Below are 27,346 nucleotides of genomic sequence, written 5' to 3' on the forward strand. Positions count from 1 at the left end.
AAACCATTTGATCCAAAGTCTGTATCATTTTATGAATGTGCTACATAGGATTAGACTATTTTGCCATGCTTTGCACCTCTGACCCTATTGAAAATCAAAGTGAAATCAATGCCAGGTGACAGCTGGAACAGATTTAGGATTAATCTCCATGACACAGCAAAATGCATGTACTTGAAGGCTATCCAATAATAAACTCAACACCAACAGTCAACTTTCATTTAAATTTCCCACTGGAAACAGCCTCCAATATACTCTCTCAAATGCAGACAAGACATAGAACAATGTGTTTAATCAGAAGTTTCTCAGTTAACCATTTAATACAACATTTTTTTGTTGCTTCCTCTGGAATTCTTCCTCAGGAGGGCTCTTTAGAGAGTAAGGCTTAAACACAGAGAACCACAGGACTTTGAACTAACTCAGCTTGCTACAGCCAGCAACTTCAAATTACGAGCATTTACACAACAAAGAGTAAAACATGGACTTAATGGAAGGTTAAAAAATAGGTTGAAATGAGTATGAACTTCCTCATTCAGTTTAAATTTACAGGCATAAGCAATTGCTTATCAGAGTAATTCATTACATCTTACATACTTTCTTTATTGCTGAAGTGATCAGAGCCTTTCCACATTAATGGTATTCGAATATCTAAAGGGGGGAAAAAAGAAGGTAGGGAAATTAAGTTATAGTCAATACTGTAGATCTGTGATCAAAACAAATTACAAAAAGTTTGTTTCTTTTTCTGATGTTCTGGTGGTAACAGGGCCTTCCACCCAGAGAACAGCATAATTATTCCAAGTTTATTATCCACATCAAAAGAAAATTCAATAATTAGTTCAACTTGAAGTGTCATTTCGGTTTAGAAATTATGCTAGAATAAAGAATATTTTAAATCTCATTTGAAAGTACCTGAAATAACATTTCAGAGAAGCTGTGTAACATAGTTCTGAGAGGTATTCTTTGAGCCCAATATTATGCATAGATGCAAACCAAAACCCTGCTTGCCTTGTGCTGGAAACCACTCATCCCATTCCACGAGGAAAGCCTTCCCGTTTTAATGAAAAGACTGGGATACTTATGCTGCAAGCACTTCAGTCTTGTTTTGCTAACCACTGAGAAAATACCACTTGTAATCACATTCCCAGCGAGAATTGTCTTAGTCGGCATAAAAAGAGTTTAGAAATCTTTTTTCTCTTAACTTGAAAATATCCTTCTACTTCAGAACCATTGTAGAGAGGCAATTACAGAACCATTATTTTAAATCATGCCTGTCATTTTAATATTAGGAAAGTATTTTCTTCAATAAATTTTCCAATTTATCTACTAAACCCAACACAGTATTAAGTGACATTTTCCTTCAGCTTTGAGGGCTCAGGTTAAGATATAATGTTTTTTATTAGTCCCCTGTTAAAAGAAAAATGCTGTGGGGGCTTTATAAATCCAAAGCTGGTTTCTGAAGTACAAGGGTGCTGTTTAAAAGTATATGCAATATATTAAGTGACACATGATGGCAGCAGCAACCAGCACCAGCTCAGTTGTCTTGTGACAAAAATCTTCAATATTGTTATAAAGAAGCATTGCTGACTCCAGTGCTGTCGTCATATGAGGCTGATGGAAAAATCCAGACATTATGCTAAGATGCAAAATAGTGCCAGTATTTTGGCATCAGATTGTCATGCATTCCTACAGGGGTTTACCCACAAAACTACTTGTTGATTGAGGTGAAACTGCATATAGTCACTCTGTCTCAGATGTTAAATGAAAAATTCAAATTTCAGTTAATTTTTATTATGAGACGTCTTATTATAAAAGCTATTTCAAAACTGAAAGTTTCAAATTAATCTATTTTTGAGTGTTCATGAAAACTACTGAACTTTCAAGTGAACTGCCAGCATACAGCTTTAGACTTCTAACTTCCTAAAAATCAATACATCACCGTGTACTGAAACTGCTTTTCTCTTCTAAAGATGCATTTGCATAGCAAGCATGTCTAAAAATAGGGGGTTTTACATAAAGAGAAATAGTTTCATTAAAATGATTACAGAAGTCTCTCTCAAATTTTTTAAATATATATATATTCATCTCTGTCAGAGACAAAGCGCAGAACGTTTCTTTCCTAAAATACAAAGGTCTCAAATCTACATTCATATGTGAAAACAAATAAAAGCTTTTTCTATCTTTAATCATAGCAAACTCTGAATGACAATTTTAATGCGCTCAATAGACCTTGTTAGCAATTAGAATACTAGATTAAAGATTACTTCTGTATGCTGCTTTCAATATCTTGCTAGCTGAAAAATTTACACCTTAGTCAGAAAATCATGAGTCAATCCTTGAACAATGATTGATAACATGATACTTGTAAATCAGCTTTCAATTCATTCTTGGACTGAAAGAGCTGTCATTTATCAAAAACAAAGATCAATTTTCACACACCTTAATTTCAGTTACCATGAGCTGTAAATCTGTGTGGATGCAAATCGGTTACATTCAAATACTACAATTAATCAAGTTTAAACCCAATGATTCCTTTATAAAATTACTTTAAATTATAATTATGCTTTTTGATAAACATTTGATGTATTGTCTTCTGACAAAAAAATCAATTGGTACAATAACATAAATTACATAATTTATTCAAAAATGTGGGGATAAGTAAAAATGATAGAAGTGTGAAAAACTGTGGATTAAGGAATGCACTTCCCACACAGTATCTGACATAGTTGCTTTCTGTAGGAGCATATTCCTCAGTAGTCCTGCATAGCTCTTCCCGAACTTTTGGTGTTGGTCACGACTGCCCTATTTTTTTGGTAATCATCATCAGGCATGTACTAACCATATGACACGCTAATAAATTTATAAGTGGATGGATTACTGGGGGTAGAAAATCAGGAGGTAATAACAGGTGACCTATAGAAAGAATAAATCAGCAGAGGCCAAGAACAACATTTTGGCTTTCCTGCTGTAAGCTGGACCTGGCCAGGCTTCTTGGCGTGAGTATCTGAACAGGGGCAAGGCATGGCAGCATCCAGCACTCCCAGGCTGGGCTGCACAGGGAGGCAAGTTGGCTCTTCCTCCTCTTCACCTTGATCTGTGCCACACTTCTGAGGACATAACCTCCAGTTTGAGAGCCACTGTGCTGGTAACAGGGCAGAATCATCAACAGACAGGGCCCAGTACAAAGTGGTGTATTTCACCCTTCCATGGTCTTCTCCCACCAAAAGAAACAAGCTAAATCTTTCATATCCTGAACAAAATTTTCATACTAAAAACAGAGTTCTTAAAAAACTCTGATTTTCTAAAGTTAGCAGAAGTGTATTATATGACCCTAAAGTCTTCACTGCAGATAGCTCTCCAAATGTGAAAAAAGGTGCAACCACAGCAGACAGGCAAACAGATGCTTTCATCCAACTACCATAAGGAGGAAAGACAGATACACATTCTGCAAACAGCTGTGCTGGCAGAAAACATTACTGAACCATGTACTCGTCACTCTTCTTCTACTAGAAGTTACCTTGCTTAAAGATACATCAAAATATGCAGAATTAACTGAAACAGTTTCAGTAGTGAGCTGTTCTACATTATTTTATTCTTAATGAGGCAGGTCGGGGAGCACAATCAGATCTGTTTGCAAAGCTGGCAGAACAGCCACAGGAATGCTGAACGTAGTAACATCCACTATTGGTACAGGCAAAGGAAGCAATAAATCCACAGTGCTGAAGTTTGGGAACAGGCTAGAAAACAGCGTACCAGCCCACCAGGAATGGTTGTTAAATATCCTTGTTACTGGTCTGCATTGAAGCCATACCACTGTACCTTTGCTGTAGTAACATAATCTGCATTGCCTAAATAGCATTTGCATACTAGTTATAATTCTGCTCTCAATTTGTTAGACGTGCCCTGTACTATCACTTCAAAGTCTGCTGTTGTGAGGAGAAAAAAGTTTTTAGCACACTCATACTTAGTTAATTTTGAAATGCTTTCAGTGTTCAGTGGCAAACAGAAAAAAAAGTATTTCCCTCTGTGGAAGGCCGTGTGAGTAAAATGTAAACAGAAGGTAGGATCTTCAAAAGCCCACGTGAGACTTAAGCACAAGTCCCCTTGAAGCATTAGAGGATTGATGCCTCTGAACCACAGACACACTTAAAAAATACCAACTTGTTTATATAGTTTGTATTACAAGCCACTGTCCAGCTAATTAGCTCCTATAATTAAGTGACTACCCAGCCTCTTACCTGATATAGCAACCTTTGCTCTGCATGCCATCCGGTCTTTTGTCCCATTTTCTGAAAACCTGCCAAAAAAGAAGAAAAGAAAAAAGAGATTTGAGATCTGTGCATTTAGACATCTAAAACTCAACCCTTTAAACACTAAGAAGTGTCAGGATTTTCATATTATAGCTCATTTCAAATGCTTTTCTTAAAAGTTAATTTTGGTATCTCTGGTTTAACACATGAGTCATTAGTTTCTTAAGCATAATCTGGAAGGAAGGTACACCACCATTTTTAAAAATTCCCTAGAAGATTTTACTCCAAAGCTTATGTAACCTGAGTATTAAAAGACAAGTAGATGCATCTTCCTTGTCTTTTCCAGATCCTACAGGATCAAAAACATTATCAATTTTTCCCTTCTGTACACATCAATGAAGATGCAACTTAATTTACCGGTTCTATTATTGTTTAAAGAATTGCCTCCTCCTCTATTAATGAAATGAAAATTTCTAGCTGCTACCAGTATCATGACTTCCAGAGGCAGTTGGAATGTCTTCAGAACGCACGAATGACAGACCCTAGAAAACCCCAGGATTTTCTCTCTCTGCCACAATTAAGCCTTAAACAAATTCCGGTCTGAAGCAAATATCAAAAGAAAAGAACTCCAAATGGACTATCAACTACCAAAGACACAATTTAAACAATAGAGAAATAACTTGTGCATCTCTTCTAACGACCTCCACGGACACCTCAAGGACCCCTGCAGACAGAAATCCAAGCAATGCATGGCAGTTACAAGTCAAGCACACAATACAGCTGTTCAGAGACATGTCCAAACAGCCCTGCCCTGCTCTGGACATGTGCCATCACCATTCTGTGCACGCTGACATCAAAGACAAGGAGCTGAGTAAATCAGCACATATTCACACTTGATATTATTCCATCACTAAAAGCATAAGATACATAAGATCATAAGACTAAAAACATAAGATTCATACAAGATGAATCACTACAAAAGTCCTTATTTTAGTAGGAAAAAGCAGTACAAATGCAATAATTACAGAATACCACACATATCGTGCTAGTTTTTAAAATCAGCTTTCAGAATAGTTGACAGAAAATGCTGCTCTTTCCTCCAACAAATTTCTCCTATGAGGCAACATTTCTGAAAGCAAAAAGTAGTGGAACTGCTCCTACAGATACAATTAACTGGAGCTAAGCGTGTACTCAGAGAGTTTCTATGCTAAGCTGCAATATAGTATTTCATTAAATTAATAACCTGAAAGCAACAGTGTCTCTGCACCACGATTCTGAACATTGCACCTCAAATAAATTCCATTTAGACCAAAAAAACCATTATTCAAATAAAACACACATACTTCAGCTCCTTCAAGAGTTATAATGTGAGAATATTTTCAGCTTCTTTTCTTCCCATTGAGGGTTGCATTTATCACTTCGCTGTAGTTAACACAAGTGGCCAGCAGAGGGTACCAATTAACCATGATGGGGCCGTCATTAAAGGACCCTTGACAACAATACAAAGAATGAAAAATACAAACAGCTGTATACTGACTTGGATAGCTTTGTTTTGTTCCGTCAGACTTGGCTAGGTACCTTTTTGTATGCTAAGGGTAATCAAGAAAATATGTCTATTGTGTTATTTGAAACTGAATTACAGTTTAATGTCAAAAATAAAATTTATCCAGGAAAATAGGACTTGTATTTAATTTTCTAAAGCAAAAAGAAGAAAATGGAATTATTTTATAAATTAATGCTTTAAGGCAGCAGGAATTTGTTTATATGGGGGAAGAAATAAGGAAGGATTTAAATCCACATTTCTAGTCAGACTGCTAAAAACTCATGTAAGTAAATGCCTGTTTCATCCTGCTCCCTCTGAATGTGAGCTGTTACTCACTGCTCTTCAGTCCTGCCCGGGCTGGGCTCCTCCTTTGGGCCCTGCAGCTCTGCCCTGTAGGCCCGGATGCGAGCATTGCAAACCATCAGGTTCTTCACCGCACGCAGGAGCTGCTCCTTCTGCGTGCTCGCTGCCAGCAGCTTGCAGATGCCTTCTCGCATGCGGACCTCAAAGTTGATCTTCTCTTGGATGTCACATTCCTAGATAAGCAATAAAACCAAAGGATTAAACAAAAAACCAACTAACAATATTCTCCATTTTTTACACACTCTGCAGTTGGGATAGAAAACGCTAGGTTTTAATTATGCACAGCTATTGCAATGGTTACTGAATGTAGAATGGTAGTTCTCTCTTCAGGAACAAATGAGTAAAACATGGGACATAACAGATTTACTATATCCATTATACATGCAAATTCCAAACCAAGATTAACTCACTGTACCATCTGAAAGTTACTAAAAATTTATGTGCTTCCATGTGTCATTCACAGAATAGTAACATATGGTCCTAGAGAGGGCTAACTGAACAAAGCTTATAAATTAACAACCCGCTTTTCACAGTGACCCCTACTAAAAAAAACTTTAAGCTGAGAAAAATGTCTGAAATATTTTAAATCAGAAATTCAATCTCATTATCTCTTTGGCTGTCTTCAAAATAGTGAAGAAAATATGGGGTTTTTTCTTACAGTTGATAAGAAATTCAGGTAACAGCAGAAAAAAAAAAAAAAAAAAAAAAAAAAAAAAAAAAAAAAAAAAAAAAAGGAGACTATCCCAATACTTGATTCCTTCAGCCCATAAACTGAAAGTCAAACAGCTGTGGTAGCTTCAACGCTATACAGGAATCATGCCAGACACACTTTTTATTCAAAGTATGAAATAAACTAAACATGGCTGGCAAGTCACTAGAATTCACCATCACTGTTTTTTGAAGGAGTGGGCTTTTTTAAATGTTTTATAAAAACTTCTGGGAAGTCAACTTTTTCCTGCCTGCTTTCACGTAAAACATTTATAAATGTGCATTATTCTTCGCTTGAGACTTCAAAGAGGTCAATCCACACCAGGACAGAATATAATTAAGGTGAAGGATCACAGACAGTTTGCTGTCTCCCAAAGGCCTGCTAGATGCCACTGATGGTTGATACACATTACCTTGTTATGTGGCCATCCCTGGGCAAACCAAATATTTCTGACATGTGAAGAACAGAGTGAATAACAGAATGTTGTCATGGTATTGCAGGGTTGCATTGCAAATACTTTGCAAGTCAGTCAAGAGTGACACTTCCTCATTACTAAACAGGAGTGCCCCAGCTACCTCTGAAATTAACAAGTTCATGGTTGTTTGGTGGTGAATAGCTCCCAAAGCTCACATCAGAGACATTTTCCATAGAGGTTCTGCTGGTATTCCCTACAGATGATATATGAAAGCCTGGGACCCAGTATGGCACCAGGGACTATCCCATTTTTACCCCTTATGGGTTTTCTTTTTGAAGTTTCAATCACAGCCAGAGCAGGGTAAAGTAGGGCACCAACACCTCTGCATTCTCAGCACCTGCCTCTCTATTCACACTTTTCCTTAGGGCTCATCCCAGGAGAAAAGAAAAAAAAAAGAGCAGTAAATAGCTTTCATCAATCTTCTTTTCTTCTGAGTCAAATTCTACATGGCTATGAAAATCTAAGCAAGGCCCACACCGCTCCCTAAGAAATAATTACTTATTCTTTGAGCCTAAACTAATAAATCAGCTGCTACAAAGCTCCAAAGAATGACATCATACTTCCCCCTAATATTTCCCAGGACAGCAGGCCTCTGCACTGCCCCGGCTCCTCTCCACATCTATCACCTGGTACAGAACTACAGTGAGGAAATACACACTCCTGTTTGGGGCACCTGCATGTATCCACACTGGGGCTTTCAGAACTACAAACAATTCAGTCCACACTGTCTTTTAGCCAGGCTCGCATAAAATATTCTGGACCAGCAGTAAATAGCTTTTGGGCCAGAGTTTAAATAACCACACCATATAAATCTCATCTGAAGGAAGAACTTAGGAGCCTGATCTGAGAATGTATGAAGTTCTTTGTGCCTACCAAAAGAGATTGGTCAGCTTTCCCCCTCCCCTCCCATTCCTTCTAAAAAAACAGGCACACCATCTGGACTCGGAGGAACGACACAGCACTGTTTTGCCATATGCTGTCTACTAATGCACCGTTTCCCTCGTGGGGTCCATCTTTCCCCACCAGTGGCAGCACAATCCAGACGAGATTATTAACAGTTGCTGGGATTTTCAGCCCCACACTCAGGAATTACCTAAGCAACACTTCCAAAATGTGTCTTTGTATTCCCCACCTAAGTATACTTAGTATAATAAATTTCATGTACTTCTAGTATTACACAGGTAATGCAGTCACAAAACAAACAAACAAAGATAACAACAACAGCCAAAAAAAATTATATAGATACTGCTGAAGGAAGGACAGGTTGAAATTTTACTTCATTTAATTGGCATCTTAATCACAAGTTTTCAGAATCTTATGCCAAGGTACACTTCTGATTTACTGCCACAGTGGTTCACATCTAAACCCTGTAAGTCTAGTGTATCTATTTAAAGTAAGCAAGTAGCCAGGCAGTAGGTACTGTTCTAAACCAGGGGCTGTGAAGCCGAGACACCAGCTTGGGCACTTTGTAGCTAGACATAGGAATGAAGGTTTGCGGCAATTGACAGCCACAGCTTCAGAGACGCTCCCGAGTTCAGCTTCAGAAGGTTTGTAACCAACTGGAGGTGCACAAAAGCTCTCATGAATCGGAAAACCAGTGGCTGAAAGATTAAAGAGGTGCAAGGGAGCACCTCCGAGAGCCTGCGGAGGGTGAGTAGGGGGCCCAGCTCAGAGCAGCAGCTCTGCCGGGGCGGCCGCCGCGTCCCCCGGCGCGGTCCCTCCGGAGCGCGGCTACACGGCCGCCCCCCGGCCACGTTGCGCGGGCAGCCCGCGGCCACCACGGCCCCGCCAAGCTCGGACACAGAGCAGCTCCCGCCCCCTGGGCCGCCCGCAGCCGGGCACTGCCCGCCACACCTCCCCCGCGGCACCGGAGGTTGCGGGCCGGGTCTGCCCTGCCCTCCCCGCCCGGCCCGGCCCCGCCCCGGCACTCACCGGCCCCACGGCGCCCGACCCGCCCGGCCGCTGCCTCCTGCTCATCATCCTCATCCTCCTCGGCGGCGCCGCCGTTCAAACCTCCCGCCCCGACAACGGCCGCGGCCGCCCCGCCCCCGGCCCGCCCCCGGCCCCGCCAGCGCCCCGCGGGACAGCGGGCGTGGGGCGGCAGCGCGGCCGGCGCAGCTCGGCAGGGAAACCTGCAGAAATGCCTGGGTGCCTGCCTGCGGACTGTTACTGACGGCAGCGGTAACCCCCGGTGTTTAGCCACAACAGCGAGTGCCAGTGATAAAGCCCAGGAGAGTACCTTTCTTGGCTTCTTTGCTCCTCGTTAGTTTACTTTCCCGAAACAGGCCGGTGCCACCTCTTTCTGATGAGTACTCTTACGGGGAGCGGGAGGGAGAAGCTCACGGCAGCTTCCTGACGCCTGCACAGTGTGCAACCACTGCTGCTCCAAAGCATGCCATCAATTTTTAACCATGTTCTTGGTTTCCTGCAGTTCATCTAATTACGCATCTTTAATATGATGGTACTTCAATAGCTGCATACTAGTAGCATGTATTGTTAAAAGTATACTGTTATATACTGAATAAAAGTGCATTAATTATTCACTGGATTGACTGGAGAGGAATGGGAGTCATATCTCTCTCTTCTGCTGCCAGTTTTGCAGCTCTGTTTGTCTTCGGCAGATGAAACAAATGAGCCAAAATAGTGTCTCCCATCCATTCCTCATCCCTGATTTCTTGGCTTTCCTCTCTGAATTCCTCCTTGACAGGTGATGGTCAGAAGCACAGATCCTCATTGCTTCACACAGGGTTGTCAACATTTGCGGGAAGTAAAATGTGCTGGAATGAGTGAGATACACAGTGTTGCTAACAGCTTTCTACAGAAGACAGAAGTCTCCAGGCTAACATATGCTTATTTAAAATATAAGAAAATGCAGTTAGAAGGGAAAATTTTAAAAGCCTCATCGCTTCATCAGGATTTCACATAGATGCTCGGTGGCTCTGCTTGACCCCTGACATTTACAAATGGGGCACAAATGCAGGGGGCGAGCCTTGAAGGAAAATCATGAACTTCTGGACCGAAGGTATGTATTCCTTGGTGCTAGGCAGAGCATGGGGAGCTCTGCTTCTCTCCAGAATGCTCAAGTTTCACCTGGAGGCAGAGATGGCAGAGGCAGCTGTTCAGCAGTTCCTGTCTCCATCTTGGGCCATATTTCTTAGGGCAAGGAGAGGCATTCAGATACTTATTAAATACCTTCATGTCATCCTGAAGTCCTCTGCATACCACTAGCAGGGCACATGCCACAACTGGGAAGCCCTACTCCCGGTAATATATTTATAGATGCTACATTTCTTCCTGTTGTTTAGATACTCCTGTTCTCTAGGTATTGTGACTTTCCCAAAAGAAGTCTTTGTCCAGTTTGTTCAGTGGAGAAATCCCATCAGGGAGCCAAAAGGCTTTTGTTTAATCAAGGTATGATACTTAGAGCTGCATATGGACAGCCAATATATCTAAGAGTGGGCTTGAGGAAGGTTGATAGGAAAGTCTCCACCTTATCCTGGTGCTTCATGCATCCCAGGATAAGCCTTGGTTTCCTGTCTCTGCTGCAGAGTTCAGGATTTCAGATACAGCAAAAGCAATCCACCAAATGAGGGGAGAACGTGAGATGACAAATCAGTGCCCTTTTGCTTTACAGTATGGCACATCTCTTAAAGTGTGGTCTGGCCTCTCCTGAATCAGTCAGGGATGGGATTTATGCCTCAAAAATCTCCAGGTAATTTTCTAGGCTACAGAAGAAAACTAGAAACAGGAACATGTCATGGAGTGGAATTGAACCAAACAGGTGAAAGTCTCAGGTTAACTGAACTGCATTATCATTGAATCAATGCTTGACCAAAGTTTAGTGAGGCTACAGCCTTGACTGAATGGCTGAAACTCATTGATGAGTTTGATGTAAACTGTGGGAGCAGCTGGAAATAATAACATTACTGTAGAGATAAACAAATAAGGAATGAATTACTGTAACTCTGCCTTGCCAAAATCCCTTCACCAACTCACCAAATAGTGCACTACCAGAGAAAATTAATACAACCTGTGAAAACGACACACCGAAACACTTCCCACCCAGCATCATCCCAAGCAGTTCAGGTTAGACTCTAGAGCAAACCCACTGGTTCAATCTTTCCAGAAGCATTGCCTCCAAAACTCCTGAGAACAGCTCTCAGGTATGCACCAAAAGGGTTTTGTCAAAAGCCAGAGTGGCTACATGGATACAATAAAAATCACTGCAAAAGGACTAGTTATGCCCCAAATTATTTCAGGCAATCAGCATCTCTAAAACCATTTTTGCTGGTGGTGTAGACAGCTCCCAGGAATCTGTGGCAGTTGTCCAAGAACTTTAGATGCTAATTAGCATGGTTTTGCAGTACAGTCTGTTCAGCAAATCTGAGTCTTAATAAAGTCCCAAAATGTGACTAATAGTAGCATAAAGAGCCCGTGCCTGCAGCCCTTACACACTCCTACTGACACTGACTTGAATTGGAGCCCTTAAGAAATCAGTGGGAGTTAAATGTGTAGGACTCAGCCCGAAGCAACACGAATAGTATCTTCTCAAGCTCAGTGCATACCTGCTCTTCAGCTGATTCAAATGTCCAATTTTCCAGTACATTAGGAACATGTTTCTGCAAAGTCTGGCTTCTTACATTCTTGCACCTGCTTCTGCTTTGGTCCTCTGTTGCATTCACTGTCTAGAGATGTTAGGTTTTTTCATTATAAAATGAGGCTTCATAATTCAGTGGATCTGTCAAATGCTTAATTAAAAAATTAAATATTTCACCAAATTTCTAGCGCTATCTTTTATGGGAACGTGCAACTGAGGCTTTAAAAGGCATTTCTACAGGTTTCGAAGGAGGTGAGATGTTCTTTCCACACTTCATATCTAACTCAAACAAAGCTCTCCTGCTGGTACAGCACACAAACTAACTTGAAATGAAGAAGGCTTTATGCCGTCTACATTGTCCAGAGATCTGGGATTCAACTAGTAACTATTCTGCTTGCTCCCTAACTGAAGAGTAAATTCAGCAGACAGCAACAAAAAAGGGAAGCATTGTAACCATGTTTTTTTCTCCAGACAAACCTCCACTGAATGGCAGAGAAACCCAAGGCACAACCTACAAAACAAGGAAAATCCTGCACAGTCACTGCTGCTAATGCAGAGAAGTCAGAAGGGGGTAGGGTGAATTAAATAGGGGATCTATATCCTGCCTTCTGGGGTTTCTTAAGTGAAACATTTTTTTCAGATGAATCACACCATCCTTTTATTTGCCATTCGTTTTGCATTGCAAAGCATTTGGCTTCCTTCTAGTATTAGGGAAACTGGTTAGCAGAGAAAAGATCATTGTCTATCTAAATCATTGTTCTGCTCAAGTGTTAGATCAGCATATTATTTTAAATGTTAGGCCCATCATTTTGGTTTAGCAGGTACAAAATGTCTACACCTACTCTTGACAGCACTGCAGTATTTTTCTTAATTTCTTAGTTCCCACAGCTTGCTACACCTACTCCTTGAATATCATCAGAGTGTGCCAGTAGAAATCTATTCAATTCCTCTTCAGATTTATCCTAAATGGAAATCTATGAAGATTTGTACTGGACACGTGGGAAAGAATTTGCAAAAGCTTTTTATAACTGACTACTTATTTAATTTTAAACTGAAGAGCAAACTGTTCCCATTGATTGCCCCTGACTTTGATTGCCATAGTATGTGACCACTATAGATTGGTGAAATGGGCAGAGACTCTGGAATTTAGGGTGCTTACCTGAACACTTACTGGAGCCTCAGTAAGTCATTTCTTCATTTCAGCCTGCTGGAGTCTGTTGAGGTCTTTCCATTCTCTTAGCTGGGCAGAAGGGCAACATGTAGTCCTAGAAAACAAATTAAATATGGGTAACTACCTTATTGTAATGCACTTTAGGTTCAGTTTTGATTGGATAAGGTGAAAATTAATCATCTGGCTGACAGTGAGCTAAAGCCTAACCCTATCACGGTGAAAATTATGGCAAGAGAAAACTTTATAGGCTCCATGTTAGCCAACTGAGCAGTGGGAAGTAGGTATCTTCTCTAAGGCAGTCATGGAGCCAGTCAATGAAGATGTCATCCTACAACATGCAGGTGCCTAAGTTAGCTAGCACGCATCATCCTTACGTTTCTTGGATAATTAGACAGGGAGGCCAGAACAGATTAGAATAAACTCTTACTATTTCAGGTGTTCTCAGATTAATTTTACCCTGAGGGCTTGCTCATCTTCTGCTCAAGATTTTTAACATTCTACAGTGCTCCTTCAACTGCTTTAGTGCTCCCAATGGCATCGGGGTCACATCTCTGTGTGATGCCATCAACTAAACATTGATACCAAGGTGCTTCAATGAACTATTTTGTTGATCATTGCATGTTCCGGTAGAATTTCTAAAAGAAACTGTAGAAGGTGGAGAAAGTACAAGGAATTATTTTTCCTTTTTCCAGAGAAGAGGCCAGAAACTGACTCTTCCCAGTATTCCTGATGTCAATCCTATATTGAAATGCCTCCAGATTAGATTAATGTAGCCTTTTTGAATTACCATATGAGATAAATGCACTCAAAATATATTTCATAACAGAAATAGTAAGTTACATAAAATCCATCCCCATATGAATTTGGAGAACAGTTCCTGAGATCAAACCTGAAAACTTTAACAATCAGATTAAATATTGCATGACTTTAAACTGCAGTTTGATCATCCTCTACATCTTAAAGTTGCCCATGCCCAAGACAGTGGATGAAGAGTGACTAACTGAGGAAGACCACTCACATGTATTCTTTTGTTTCTGCTTGGGAGACCAGGGGCATTGGTTTTGAAGCCAATTCACATGTTGTTCCCACACTGGTACAAAATCAAACCCATCAAAAGTATCCTTATGGACAAGGATCCTCACAGGTGACTGACAGCTTCTCTAGAAGCCTTTATCCAGCTTAGAAGACGGTGTGGATACACAGTGTCTAACACACTATACGTTTTGCAGCCTTTCCCTAAGTTTAGAAATTTATGTGGTCTCTCTTTTCTATTCCACTTTCTATCTTCACAGCAGTTGCAGGAACGAAGTTATCTTTAATTATTTTCAAAACCAAAGGTGGTTGAAATTGGCTGCTTGGATCCATTGCTAATAGGGGTGTGGATACAAAAATGCTGTTAGCAAGGAATTTTCCTGCTTCTTCTAAACCGCGGGATACTTTTCTCTCTCATGGAAGATAATAGCAGAAGTTCTGTAAACTAAGAACACCTATGACCTTGTAGAACTATGTTTATGGTGCAGTAGAAAAATATTTTGACAATGGATGTTTTAGGATTTTAGCCAATCACCCCAAGGGGTGGCTGATCCTTGTCCAATTAGACTATGAAGAAAAAAGTCTATAAAAGGTTTGTAAAATAATTAAATAAATCAATCTTGCTGCACAATTCCTGCCTGCTGGATCTTCTCTCCTCTCCTCCCTATGGCTGTGGGACACGGTAATATTGACAGCGGAAATATAAGGGGACATTTATACACACAGAGAAATGGTGACACAAAAATAACACTGCTGTTTAAACCCAGAGAGGTCCTTTCAGCTCCATATTATGGGCATATTCCATACAAGGAGGGTTTCCTAGAGATTCTACACTGTCACTCCCTTACCATGCCTTTTACCAGGATTCCTCTGCTGGGTACAGAGTCCTGGTTTGATTCCTTGGGCATTTTCTGCAGGTGGCATTTGGTATATAAAATATCCAAGACAGCTGCATCCAAATGCTTGCTGGGCAGCATGCTGGTGAAGTCACCAGTTTGTGTCATGGGAGAATTATTTGTTCTGGTTTCAGGGTTAGGCCTGTTAGGAGTTTCCCAATTGATCTTGCAGAGGCAAGTGAGAAGTCACTGATCATTTAATGGATTGCCACTTTGAACTTGAAATGATGAATTAGTACACTGAGATTATCACATATCTAAAGATAAACTCCTATATGAGAAAATTATGTCAGAAAATCATCTTCCTTTTGATAGACAGAGGACTTCCACCTACTGCTGTGAGAGCAGATGTAAGCCCACTTCTGATAGCAATTGCCCAGGTAAAAGGAGCAATTCTCCAGTTAGCTCTTGGGATTGGCTTTTTCTTTTTTTTTCTCTGAAGGTAGAGCCTTCAGAGAGTATTTCCAAATGATTGTCTCTTTGTTTTTCCCAAACAATGTAGACTATCTCTGCAGAATACAATACTTGGAAACAATCTCCATCTGAAATGACTTTGTAGTTCGGTCTAATATTTTCCAAGTACTGAAATACAGGTATCTAGGGAGAGAAAAATGGCAAAGCAATGTGCTCTGGAGACCAAGCAACATTAGCTGCCCTCTGTGCAGCCACCTGCACTCAAGTTCCCCCTGCACTGCAGCATTGCTAAGGAAGTAAATAGTGACTCGCCCTTACCATGGCACATCTTGAGGTGACAACTGTTGTCCCAATAACTGAGGCACAATAGCCCTGTGTAAATTAATTTCTTTGCATTTCACACACTATTTGGATTGTTTTGATCCAGTCTCAGGGAGGATATTCAAAGGAGCATGGATAGGGATCTATACTTCACTGCAAACTCTCACTTTGCCCTAAGAAATGTTTCTCATTAGTACGAGATTGGTTTGCCTCAATAGTTTTCCCAGTCACACTTGGGGATATAACCATCTGTGGCTCCTTGGTTTTTCCTGCCTTGCCACAAAGCTGTAGTTTTTCTGCATTTTTCTAACTCCTTACTGGGGTTCCATCTGCATAAATGGGCATTTGTCATACAGATCAGGCCAAGAAAGAGTGAGCCAAAGCAAGAAGGATTAAGGTAAATGTTATTTCATGAAAATAGAACAGTAAAAAAAAGTAATGTCTCATTACTATCAATCTACTTATTGATATGTGCAACATAATAACCATTTCTGGTTGGAAATTTCTATCAGAGATTTTAAGCCTCTGGTCCTTAAGGAAAATCTGGCTTGCAAATTATGTCCTGTTTCTTACAGAAATGGATACTGAAAAAATATTGAACAGTTCATCCACTCAAGTGCTTAGATTAAAGAAATACATCCATAGGGATAAAAGGATTTAAGTTTTTAGAACTGCCAGATAATTTTCTATTCTCAGCATCCCTAGTCCCTGTGCAGTCACCAAACTTCTCCTAAATCCAATCTCCTCCTCTGCCCCTCAGAGAGCAATACCACTGTGAAATAACTTGACCCCGTGGAGCCTCGAAAGAGCCATAATGCAACAAGAAGTATTTGCCACAGCACAGCCAATACTGGGACCCCAACAGGGATGTAAGGCTGTTCCTGGGGAATAAGCCCAGAGTCAGACTATATCTTTTATACAAGTGATGCTTTTTTGCTGAATCACTGCAGTGTTGGATTGAAATCGTCCATTCACATGTAGGAGGGACTAGGGTATCATTTTCATTGGGAAGAAAGATCCAAGGGGAGAAGTTTGCTGCAAAGGACCCTGCGGACACCCCGTGGCTGAGGTGACAGGCAGCACCTTCTCTTCGAGTTCACCACAGCTGCACTGAAGGAAACCAAGCAGTCCAGCTATTCTTTTCCCCTACTCCAGTTCCCCTCAAAGTCAAACCATGGGGAGGGGATGAGACTGAGCTGTGCATGCATTCTCCTCAATGCAAGATGGAAACATTTCTTGCTAATGATAATATTTTTTCACCTAACAAGATGACCCATTTTTACTCACCACTATGAAAAATCTGGGGTTGAGTAGCAAATATGAGTAACTACATTTTACGTGAGGTTCGTTCGTCAGAGATTTCTATCATCCTTCTAACCATTTCACAGCCTGTTAAATGAGCTGAGACAACACTTCATGTCACTGTTAGCATTTTAAATTATAAATTATGGTAACAATAAATAGCACCTCATGTTTTTACAGACAATTTCATCTAGATGAATAAAAATAACTAGTTCTGCCTGGATGCATGCACGACTTACACACAAGCACATGTTTACTTTCTTATTTAAAAATCAATTTGAGTTCTAGGAAGCTATTTCTAGCACCTGATTCTAACCGTGTGTTTGTACAGTGTCATCAAAAAGCAATCAGGATGTTTAAAGAAAAACCAACAAACAGCAAGTAAATTTTTTATAATTCAAAAAATTTAAAGGTTCTTTAAAAAGCTAACGCAGAGCCAGAGGGGAAGTTACCCAAGTCTGATACAGAGGGACACCTGTTTAAGATAATCCCCAAATACTTTTTTACTAACAGTGTTTGTGCACTAAAGCAGTTTTAACCAACAAGTTAAAATCTCTGCTTTCTTTTATTCCTTCCCTGTTCAGGAATGTGTTCCCTGTACATCAACAATCTCTGCAACACTGAGTCACCCTGCTTACATAGATAAGGCATTATATTTTGTGAGAGAAAACACCAGCAAAAGCAAGCCACTACCTAACATGAAGACCATTTTTTCTTAATTTATTTCACAGTGTGGACACTCACAACACAGTCTTAAATTTTTACAAATACCCCTGCTCTGTCTTACAGTCCCTTCCAGAACTGTATTAACTTCCATCTTTAAAACACCAGCCCAGGAGGGAGCTTTAAAAGGTACAAGTGGGCTGTTGCTCCTCATCTGCCCTTTGTGTTTGCTCTAAGTCTCTCCCCAAAGTACATCTCTCTCACACTTCTGTAAGGGACAGGTTCTTTCACACACATGTGTTGCTACATCTGCCTGCTAGAGACAATTGCATGCTCTTGCTGGATGGATTTAAGCAGCCAATTGCATTTAAACCACCAGGCACTGAAGCACCCAGAATTTCATTGGCAGCTTTCATGCAGGCAGTACGCACATTACTAATCTGAACAGGTTTTTCTCATTACCACCCCAGCCACACCATTTTTAGGCATTCCTTTCAAATTATCTTACTACATGGCATTGCTAGGTTGGTGGAGAACTTCTTTGACAATTTTAGAGGTAGTAAGTTTTATACGTATTTGGCACCATAATGGTTTGTGTGCCACCGAGTGCATTTTACTGGCACTCATCTCAATAGCTGGCTAGAAAGTCATCCGTGGCAAACAAGCTTCTCCAAACAATCTTCTGAGAGATCAGATTTTTGTAAGGAATGAATCATTCTCTTGTTACTAATGGTTTCGCCTCTGGGCATTTCTAAACTAACTTTACTGATCTAACCAAATAGCCTGAGTTTGGGACAAAATGTTTCAAAAGAGAATAATAGGCAGTTGACTCTAGTCCTGGATAGCATTGCAGCTTTCATGTAAATCTTGGAGAGAAACTACATGGGGAATTTTGCATGCTAGGAAGGCTCACCTGAGTTTAACATAGGCATTAGTCAGTCTGGAGATGGGACCAAGTCCCATTTGGATGAGATCAGTTTGGGCTCTGTTCCTGCTCCCTGTAGGAGGAACCCTGGCTGCAAGTTATATAAAGTTAGCAGCCATCTGGGGGCAAGTAATTTGAGGAGAAGATAGAAAGCACCATGGCACAATACATTTTTTTTTCCTTTGGTGAACACATGTTCTTTCAGTTCCCAGTCTCAGACAGAGATAGAAGTTTCTAGTCACACAGCCTTCAAGACCTACTGCCTGAGAGATAGACGTGTATGTGAAAACATCTGTTTTCAGGAATCTTTGCACATATTGACTCTTACCTATCTTTCAAATTGTATCTATGTTTCACTGCACATGTGGCAGTGGCAAGAGCATGGTATTTCCCAAGGACTGTGCCATTTATTTATTCAATTTTTCCAAGGATATGCATCTGTTAAATTATCTAGAGCACAGTTTGTTTATTTGTTTGCTACCTGCATACATATCTTTAGTTCATTGCACTTTTTACCTCCTGTGAATAAGAACATGTCATTGACGTCAGAGTCTTCTTTTGAGAAGAATCTGCCTTGTGCATAAAACCATTTGACAGAACCTTCTCGCATGCTCGCAGGCAGTGCCTTCAAAGTGATGAGTAATAAACATGATCCACCACCTTGCTCTGAACGCTACAGATTTAGCAATTGCAAAAGGTAGCATTCTTTATAACAACAGAAACAAAATTGTTCCTTGAAGGACAACGAACTCACCTCATTTTGCACTACACAAGACATTGCTTTAACATAGGCCATGTGGCACAAATTACCAGGTGTAAAAAAAGGCCCATTTCTGCAGCAAGACACTGCCTAACACTTCCACAGTGATTACCATTTAGACAAGATCAGGGCTGCAACAAGAGACAAACAACGCCTTTCCTTCGTGCTCAGGTGAATTTCACCCCATCTAACCAATTTCTGTCCTTGCCACATCCAACCTGCTGCAGAAGAGGAAAAGGACTCCAGAACAGCTGTGCAGCCATATCACTTTTCCTGCCCAGTTTGAGTGTTGCTTGGCTGCAACATGCAAACTGCACATTGCCAGCAAAGCTGAGCACTGGAGAAAACCAGGCTCTTTCATCTCATTAGCATCTAGGAACTAGAGTGCTCTGTATTTTTCTTCTAAGTTTGTCCCCTTCTTGTAGATCGTGTCTTCTCTTTATCATATAGGAAGCCGGTTGGCTTAAGTGAGCCCCTCTCCAGTAACTTTGAAAGCCTCATTCATCCCCCCATTCAGTGTCCTGCCCAACAGGAACCTCCAGCCTATTCAGTCATTCTCCCAGGACAGCAATAGCTGATCCCCCAGACCTTTACATGTTATGCAAACATGAAAGCAAATTGCTCACATGAATATGAGAAAAAAGAGGAAAGAGCATGAAGGAATAGAAGTAAATTGTACCTAAGCATCCAATAAAATCAATATACTTTCAGATGACATTAAAGACACAAGTCTGAACTGTCTTCTGTGTCCCTATGTGATACTTGGGATGCAGGTACCCTGAGCAGAAGAGAATTTAATTTATGGAATCATTTAATATATGACATCAATGTGAAAAGCTGCGGAGCCAAGTTTTCTTGGGGAATAGAAATAACTGCACTCAAGCTACAGAAAAGTTTGTAGCATTCCACTAAGTTTTGTCAGTATTCTTCTGAATCCAAGCTAAGGCTTCCCGGTTGGTTTGAATTTATTAGCACTGTATAATACTAAACAGAGAATAGAACACCTTTTAATGCTCAAACTGACATTTTATTTCCTTCCTCTTGTTTTGTTTTGATTTTCCTCCTTTCGAAAGAAGTGCTGTGTACTGTTTGCTTCATGGTCTGGGTATTTATCAGTATAATTTTCCGTTTTGTTCCTTCTGAGTCACTGCATTATCATATGTAGGAGAGTGCCCCAAATGTAGTGGTCCTTAAAAATCATATGTTAAGATTGTTGATATGTGACAGCAAAGACCAAGCAGCACATGCCAGCAAGAACCAGAAGCAACATGGCAAATTCTTAGTGGCATTGAAGTCCCTGGCTATAGCAACTGACATGAATTTGAGATTTTACTTAAGAAAATTTAAATCAAATAATTCTATGTCATATTAGTATGGATACTACATAGGAAATATAATGGTATTTTCTTCATGATTTAAAAATTCTTATCTGAATACAGAAAATGCCTAAAGGACATTTTAAATTGAATTGAAATTGGAAATGAAATTGAATTTGAGTTGAAAGGACCATAAACACCTTCTGAGGTTCTGTCTTTCCAATGCTTCATTCCAACCAGCACTTGCCAATTGTTCTGCTAATTGAAACTTCAGTGGACACATCATTTTGCAAAAATCTATAGTCATTCATATTGATATTTTAATTTCCAGGAAGATCAAAGATGGAAGAACTGTGAGCTTTGTGCAATTGAATCAATTTGTTCGTATGGCCAGATGTTGTGTGGAAACTTCTTTGCTTGTGCTGTCACATCCTGTTGATCCCAAATCCATTTCAGAATATGTGATACCATTACCTGGAAGAATATGGTAACAAGCAACATTTTCAAATAAACTAAAACTGAAATGGGATGAGCTGTGGATTCTTCTCTTCCATTACTTGGGATTTACTATCAGCCATGTTAGAAAGTGCTCCCCCCAAAAATACCTTAGCTTTAATAACACATTACTATCTGCAATGTATTTTGATCTTAAAGCTACAGAATCCTCATCCATGAGACAACCTCTAGTAATTTCTAACAAAAAGTGGATTAGTTTTGGGGTAATCTCAGACAGCATCTGCCCAGCTGCTGCTGTTGTTGGGTATCCTGGTGTGGCACATGGCACCAAGGGCCACCAGCCTCCAATGTGAGCAGGACCAGGCAGGAGGGTGACTCAGGGGGGAAAGCACTTGCTTCCTTGGGTTTTCTGAGGGCCCTTTGGAGGAGGACAGCCCTGGAAGTGGCTGAACTTTCCTCTCCAGGGTATGGGGGCACAGATCTGAATGGTAGGAATGTGTTTCCTAGTCCCTGGCTGTCTTGGATGAGGTGTGATGTTCAGGTTACCAGGGTGCCTGAGGCCCTGAGCCAGGCTCCTGATGAACTGTGCCCAGAAGTTCAAGAAGGGATTTTTAAGAATTGGATCTCAAAAAACAAATCTCTCGTCTCTCATTTGGCACCTGTATGCCTTTGACCCCAAATGACCTTTGACATTTTCAATGATCTTTGAGCTCTGGGTGATCTTTAACTTTTTCAATGACCTTTGGCTTTTTGTTACCTTTGACCCTTTGATAATGGTGATACTTATCCCTTCTTGTGACCTTTGACCTCTGTAATGACATTTAACACCAGGACTTCTGTAACCTTTGACCTCTACATGACTTTGACCTGTGACCTCCACGTTACATTTCCCTGTTGTGACCTTTGATCTCCCAGCTGACCTTTGGATTTGTGATCTTTGACCTTTAGATGACCTTTGATTTCTTGGGCCATGTGACTTTTTTGCCTCTCAGTGACCACTGAACTCTTGGAGTCCTGGCACAGATGCTAGGAATGCAGCAGAAAGGGGAAGCCCACCCCCACTGCTTCCCACAGGGCTTGGAGCTGCTCTCCCGCATGCTGGAATATCCCAGAGGACTGAATTTGCCACAGCACCTTAACACTGTTCTTTTTATGTCTCTGTTATGTAAATTAAAAACTTTTAACACCCAAGCACATAGGATTAGGCACCAAGTCAGCCAATAAGATAGAGATGGCTATTCTCAGGCTTTTTCTGGCCATTTGGGCACTTTTGCCAGTTGGGAAATCGGCGTGGTTTATTCTGCACGTAGTCCTTCAAACGTGGAAGGCATGTGATACGAACTTGTAAAAGCAATGTTCCTTGCCATGCAGTGCCCATTGCAGAAAGAACGCTGTCTGAATGAAATAGCTTAAAACTTTGCTTTAATGGCAGGCTTTGTGCTTTCCTTTTCTTTGGAGAAAATGTCTGTATTTTAATAAGTCCCAATGAGGGAAAGGCTTTGCCGTAGGGAGAAATCTTTCTTTAAACATAGTCTGACATGATTTTTGCCATTTTTCAGTCTCTGTTTTTGAGTGGGGCAGCTTCTTTCAAAAACAACCCCCATTTTGCTGCAGATTACACCTCATTTCAGAAGAGATCTGGGAATAGCAACCTGGTAGCTAATCCCACAATTAATACCTAACAGAAACTCATGTGCTGCAGGGAGCTGGCTTACACCAGGCCAGTTTGTTGCAGCCATATAAAACATTCTCTTCGGAGAGCCATGCTAGGTTTGTCCCTTGCTGTCACCAGTGATGTCCTGACCCTCTTGAGTTGCTGTTACTTGTCCCAGACTACCAGATCTGAAAAACGCAGTGCTGCTACACTGTGGCTGCTCACGTGAGGAGCAGGAGTGAGATGGCTTTGTTAAAAGGCAACAGTTTACTCTCATGAGCATTACAACTCAGAGCTTAGACTTTTGACCTCTGAAGAAGAGGCACTGGAAACTTGATATGTTCCTCTTCCCTTTCAAAATAAGCACAGTGAAGAGTCACTTGGTTGGAAGGCAAGTCCCCCCAGCTTTTCCTCTCAAGAGGTGTTAGTTATATTTTATCCTCCTAACTAACTGAAGTCACTCTTTTGGAAGCAAAATCAAAATGGCTGAAGTTCCAGCCATATCTACTGCTGACACTTCTCCCCACAGCCTGTCTTCTCCTGTCTTTTGGAAAATATGCCCACAGCCTTCTCTCACCTGAGAACTCTCACCACGTATGGACTAAATGGTGCAAATCAACCCACAAGAGAACCCTTTATTCTCTATTTTCCTATGCAACAGTATGGATAGAGAAGAGGAAAGCTCAAAAACTTTCCAGAGTCAGCTCCAGCCAGGGGTTTCCTATGGGGACAGTAATAAGTTTGGAGAGCCTGCAAGAAGGCTGGAAGCTGACTGCAAACCAGGCAGGATAAGCTGCTGCAGGACCAAGGGCAGTCTTGCAGCATGCTGCCTCTCTTGATGCTGTGACAGCTCAAAAATCATAGACTTGAGTTTTTTTCATGATTTCAAAAGATGGTAGACTGACATTCAGTGATCAGACTGAAGTCCCCCTCAAAAGGAAAAGGCAACAACTAACCAGCACCAAATAGTCACAAACTCAACACATACACTCATGTTCTCCTCCTTCCTGTTCGCTCTCCCTGCAAGCAGGGTGCTATTCAATCAGTATGCTAAAACACACCATCAAAAGCCTCTTTCCTACTGTGTGGGTATGAGTGCCTGCGGCAGCAAAATGAACATTGTTGTATCTTCGATGATTCCTGAATATATCTGCAGGCAAAGGTAATATGAATCCTCATCTAAGGCACCACTACCATATAAATCACTCAAATACTTCTTTCAAGCTTCTAAGGTCTTCCCTTAGATTTTACTACTCACTTCTTACTTCCTCTCAATAAACAGAAAGATGGCAAGTATTAAATGCAGGTAAGCTTCAGCACCTCAAGTTATGTGCATTTGTGGTTCACACTCAAACACCAAGAAAAACACAGCACTTCCCAGCATACAAATTAACTGAACTGAATAGGCATACCTATTTCGGGCACAGCTTTATAGAATGGGGGGACTGTGCTACTTGCCAGAGCCAAACTCCCAATCCCATCTGTATGCAGTGGTAACGGATGTGCAGCTGTGTGCTTTTATATAACCATATATAGTTCAGGAAAACTTCCCCAACAGTAACTCCATGCAAATTAATGTCTCCTATGAACTGGCTAGATCATGCAATGAAGACCTGTGTGAGGAGCGTGGGCGTGAAGTGGAGAGACAAAAATTTCTGACACCCCTTTTCAAAGCAAACCAGTACACAAACAAGGAAATCAGAGGCTGCTGAATGTAGCCAAAGTGATCATAGGGAATCCAGTTCTACACCACATAAAAAAGGCTCCCACAAACATGTCAGCATTGAGAGCCTGAAAGGCAAGTGAAAACAAAACTGACTCACCTATTTTCCTTGTTTAGAATGAGAAAAAAATATCAGAAGATAAACAAGTACTGTAACTCTTGAAAAGCAAACTAATTTTATAATACTGCCTTTTTTATCTGCCTTCAGTAAAGTGAAATCATCAGCTTTAAGGAAGCTTTAACCTATTTAAAGGTCAGATGGGACGCTGTACAACAGATATAGAGCCCTACCTGAAAAAAGGCTGAATATTATGAATATTCCACCTTCCTTGCAGCACTAAACAGGTTGGTACATGCTGTTTTCATTTAAGTAGTCTTTATCCTTCTGGAAATTATACTGCAGCACGTTTAAAAAGATCTTGAAAGAGAGAGATGCATACAAATAAACTGGATAACGCCTCCCCAGCAGTTGGCAGAATTTCACAGAGTCCTACATTATGGCTGTATCAATTTGGGCTTTGTGTAAGTGACAGTGGTAGATTCTACCCACTCGCAGTTTAAATCACAGAGGATAAAGCTCAGACATATAATGGCTGATGCACTTTCTCTGCTATAAAATGCACAGTCACTGGTATATTAAAGGGAGGCTGTTCCTCTCTGAATGCTGAGAGAATGACTGAACTGGACATCCAAATGGCAGCATCAGGAATTAAAAACTGAAGAGATGAGGAGCTGGATCCCAATCCAGCAAAACAAATACCTGGAGTGCAAGTAAACCCTGAGAAATCTTGAAAGAATTGAGAGGCTAAATGGTTGCCTGACTTCAGATCTAACTGGCCAAAACCATGTAGCTTAGGCTGCAGAACAATGGGCTCCTTCAAAGTCATCAACATTTTCTGTTACTTAAGACCATTAGCACTCTCATTACTGTCAGCTGGAGAGGGCAGGTGGGTGTCACCTCTTCTAAATGTGGATGAAGCCTCAGGTAGCATCCCACCATGCTAAGTTCACCTCACAGCATTCATCTGCACCGTGGAGCATCAGTACCAAGCACCTGTGATGTGGAGGAGGTAGGAAGGCAATAGGCACAACAGAGGGAGATAATGGACAGTAGGAGACAACAGCCAAGAAAATGGGAACCAAAACATGGTTATATTCTGTCAGTGTTGGCCTCCTACAAAGAAATAGTCAGGAGTCCCAAATCTGGAGGCAAACATGGTTCAAAACTATTCCCTCCTGACCGCCTTTCTGGGTTTTGGTACTGCTTGATGACAAAAGAAGGCCAAATCACCACATTACGCAAGGTAATAAAGGACAACTAACTCATGCAAAATGTTGCAGCCTGGATGGTAGCCCACACACTTTAGAGATTAGCTGAAGCTCTGAAATGCAATTTGAGTAACTTCCTTTGATGTGCCATCTGGTGAATAATTTACTGGAAATGTCTTAATCACATCAAAGGTATCTATCAATGTGCTCAAATTTTCTCAGTGTTTAAGACTCTGCCTGTATATTGCACTCAAGGAACAGACATACTAGTACAAAATTAAACGTTACTGCAGTACTCTCACAGTGAAAAAAAGAAAAAATAATCTGCAGCATATTACCAGTATGGCCTCAAGGACTAGGTTAGAAAGAGCAATATTTCACTATTACCTCAAAAAGGCTGCTACTCTACAATCAGCCTTGCTTGTGTTTCCAAAAATTCACAAAAATAGACACACATCTGTGGCATATAAAAAGTTTAGAAGCATCTCTCCCTATTCAGAGGACATACTGGCAGTGTTCTCTAACATCAATCACATGGGTTTAGATCCAGAGTAGATTTAGACTAGATACAAGGAAGAAATTTTGTGCAATACAAGTGGTGAAACACTGGCCCAGGTTTCCAGAGATGTTGTGGATGCCCCATCCTTGGAAACATTCAAGGTCAGGTTGGACAGGGCTCTGAGCAGCGTGATCTAGTTGAAGATGTTTCTGCTTATTGCAGGAGGATTGGACTAGAAGGCCGTTGAAGGTCAACCCAAACCATTCTCTATGTCTATGACATCCATTCCTCATACTCTAAATGGAAGTATTATTATTATTACTGCTTCCCCTCCCTAAATACTGAGGATAAATTAGGGTCATACTAAAAAAACCCCAAGCAAACAAACAAAAAAACCCACAAAACTTTCTGCCTTCTAAATATAGTTTTAAAGTCACACAGACAATTATATTCCCCAAAAGCCAAGGCCAGATTATACTTATTTGCATGTGCCAGTCCTGTCTTGCCGCTTAAGTGCTTTAAATTGCGTTATCTTTCAGCATCTTCCCGACACACACCGCACAGCTCACTCACTGCTCTGCTGTGTTGACAGGACTCCGCAAAGCCCCGCGAACGCCCCTGGCCAGGTGCTCACGGCAGGTGGGTCAGGCGGAGGTCGCTCCGGGGAGGGGAGTGACTCCAGCCCCGCGATCGTGCCCCCGCCGGGTGCTGCCGTTCACGCCCGCCCGCAGCACCCCCGGCCGGGCATCCCCGCCTCTCCGCATCCCCGCCGCTCCCCGCTCCGCATCCTCGCCCCGCCCGCCCCGCCCCGCCCCGCGGCGGCGCCGCGCCCGGGCTGATTTACGGCTCTGCTGAAAACGCCGCCCCGTCGCCGCCGCCAGCAACAAGTCGGGTGAGTGCGGCGACCTTGCGGGCGGCCGAGGCCCGCGCCAAGCCGGGGCCCGGCGCCGCTCCGCTCCGGCAAGGCCCGGGCGGCGGCCGAAGCGAGCGGAGCCGCGCCGAGGCGAGCGGAGC

General features: G+C 41.4%; 1 protein-coding gene across 7 annotated transcripts in view; it reads right to left on the minus strand.

Moving 5' to 3' along the window:
* RTKN2 (rhotekin 2) overlaps positions 1–27,055 on the minus strand; it is a 52,217-nt gene extending 25,162 nt beyond the window's left edge. For 2 of the 7 annotated variants that reach the window (XM_042033397.1, XM_042033390.1), the window contains exons 1-4: positions 9,267–9,351; positions 6,124–6,323; positions 4,233–4,291; positions 592–645 (exon numbers count right to left, since the gene is read on the minus strand). In XM_042033397.1, the coding sequence (XP_041889331.1) occupies positions 592–645; positions 4,233–4,291; positions 6,124–6,323; positions 9,267–9,320 (367 nt within the window). In that variant the 5' untranslated portion in view covers positions 9,321–9,351. Of the gene's footprint in view, positions 1–591; positions 646–4,232; positions 4,292–6,123; positions 6,324–9,266; positions 9,352–9,573; positions 10,112–11,899; positions 12,020–13,090; positions 14,551–26,905 lie in introns of those variants that run through there. The other 5 variants (XM_042033393.1, XM_042033392.1, XM_042033396.1 and 2 more) reach the window with 5 other exon arrangements.
* Between the last annotated feature and the right edge of the window lie 291 nt (positions 27,056–27,346).

Source organism: Corvus kubaryi, unplaced genomic scaffold (genome assembly GCF_017639235.1).
Source record: "Corvus kubaryi isolate FWS band 111438036 unplaced genomic scaffold, C.kubaryi_AGA036_p1.0 37357, whole genome shotgun sequence".
Lineage (NCBI taxonomy): Eukaryota > Metazoa > Chordata > Aves > Passeriformes > Corvidae > Corvus > Corvus kubaryi.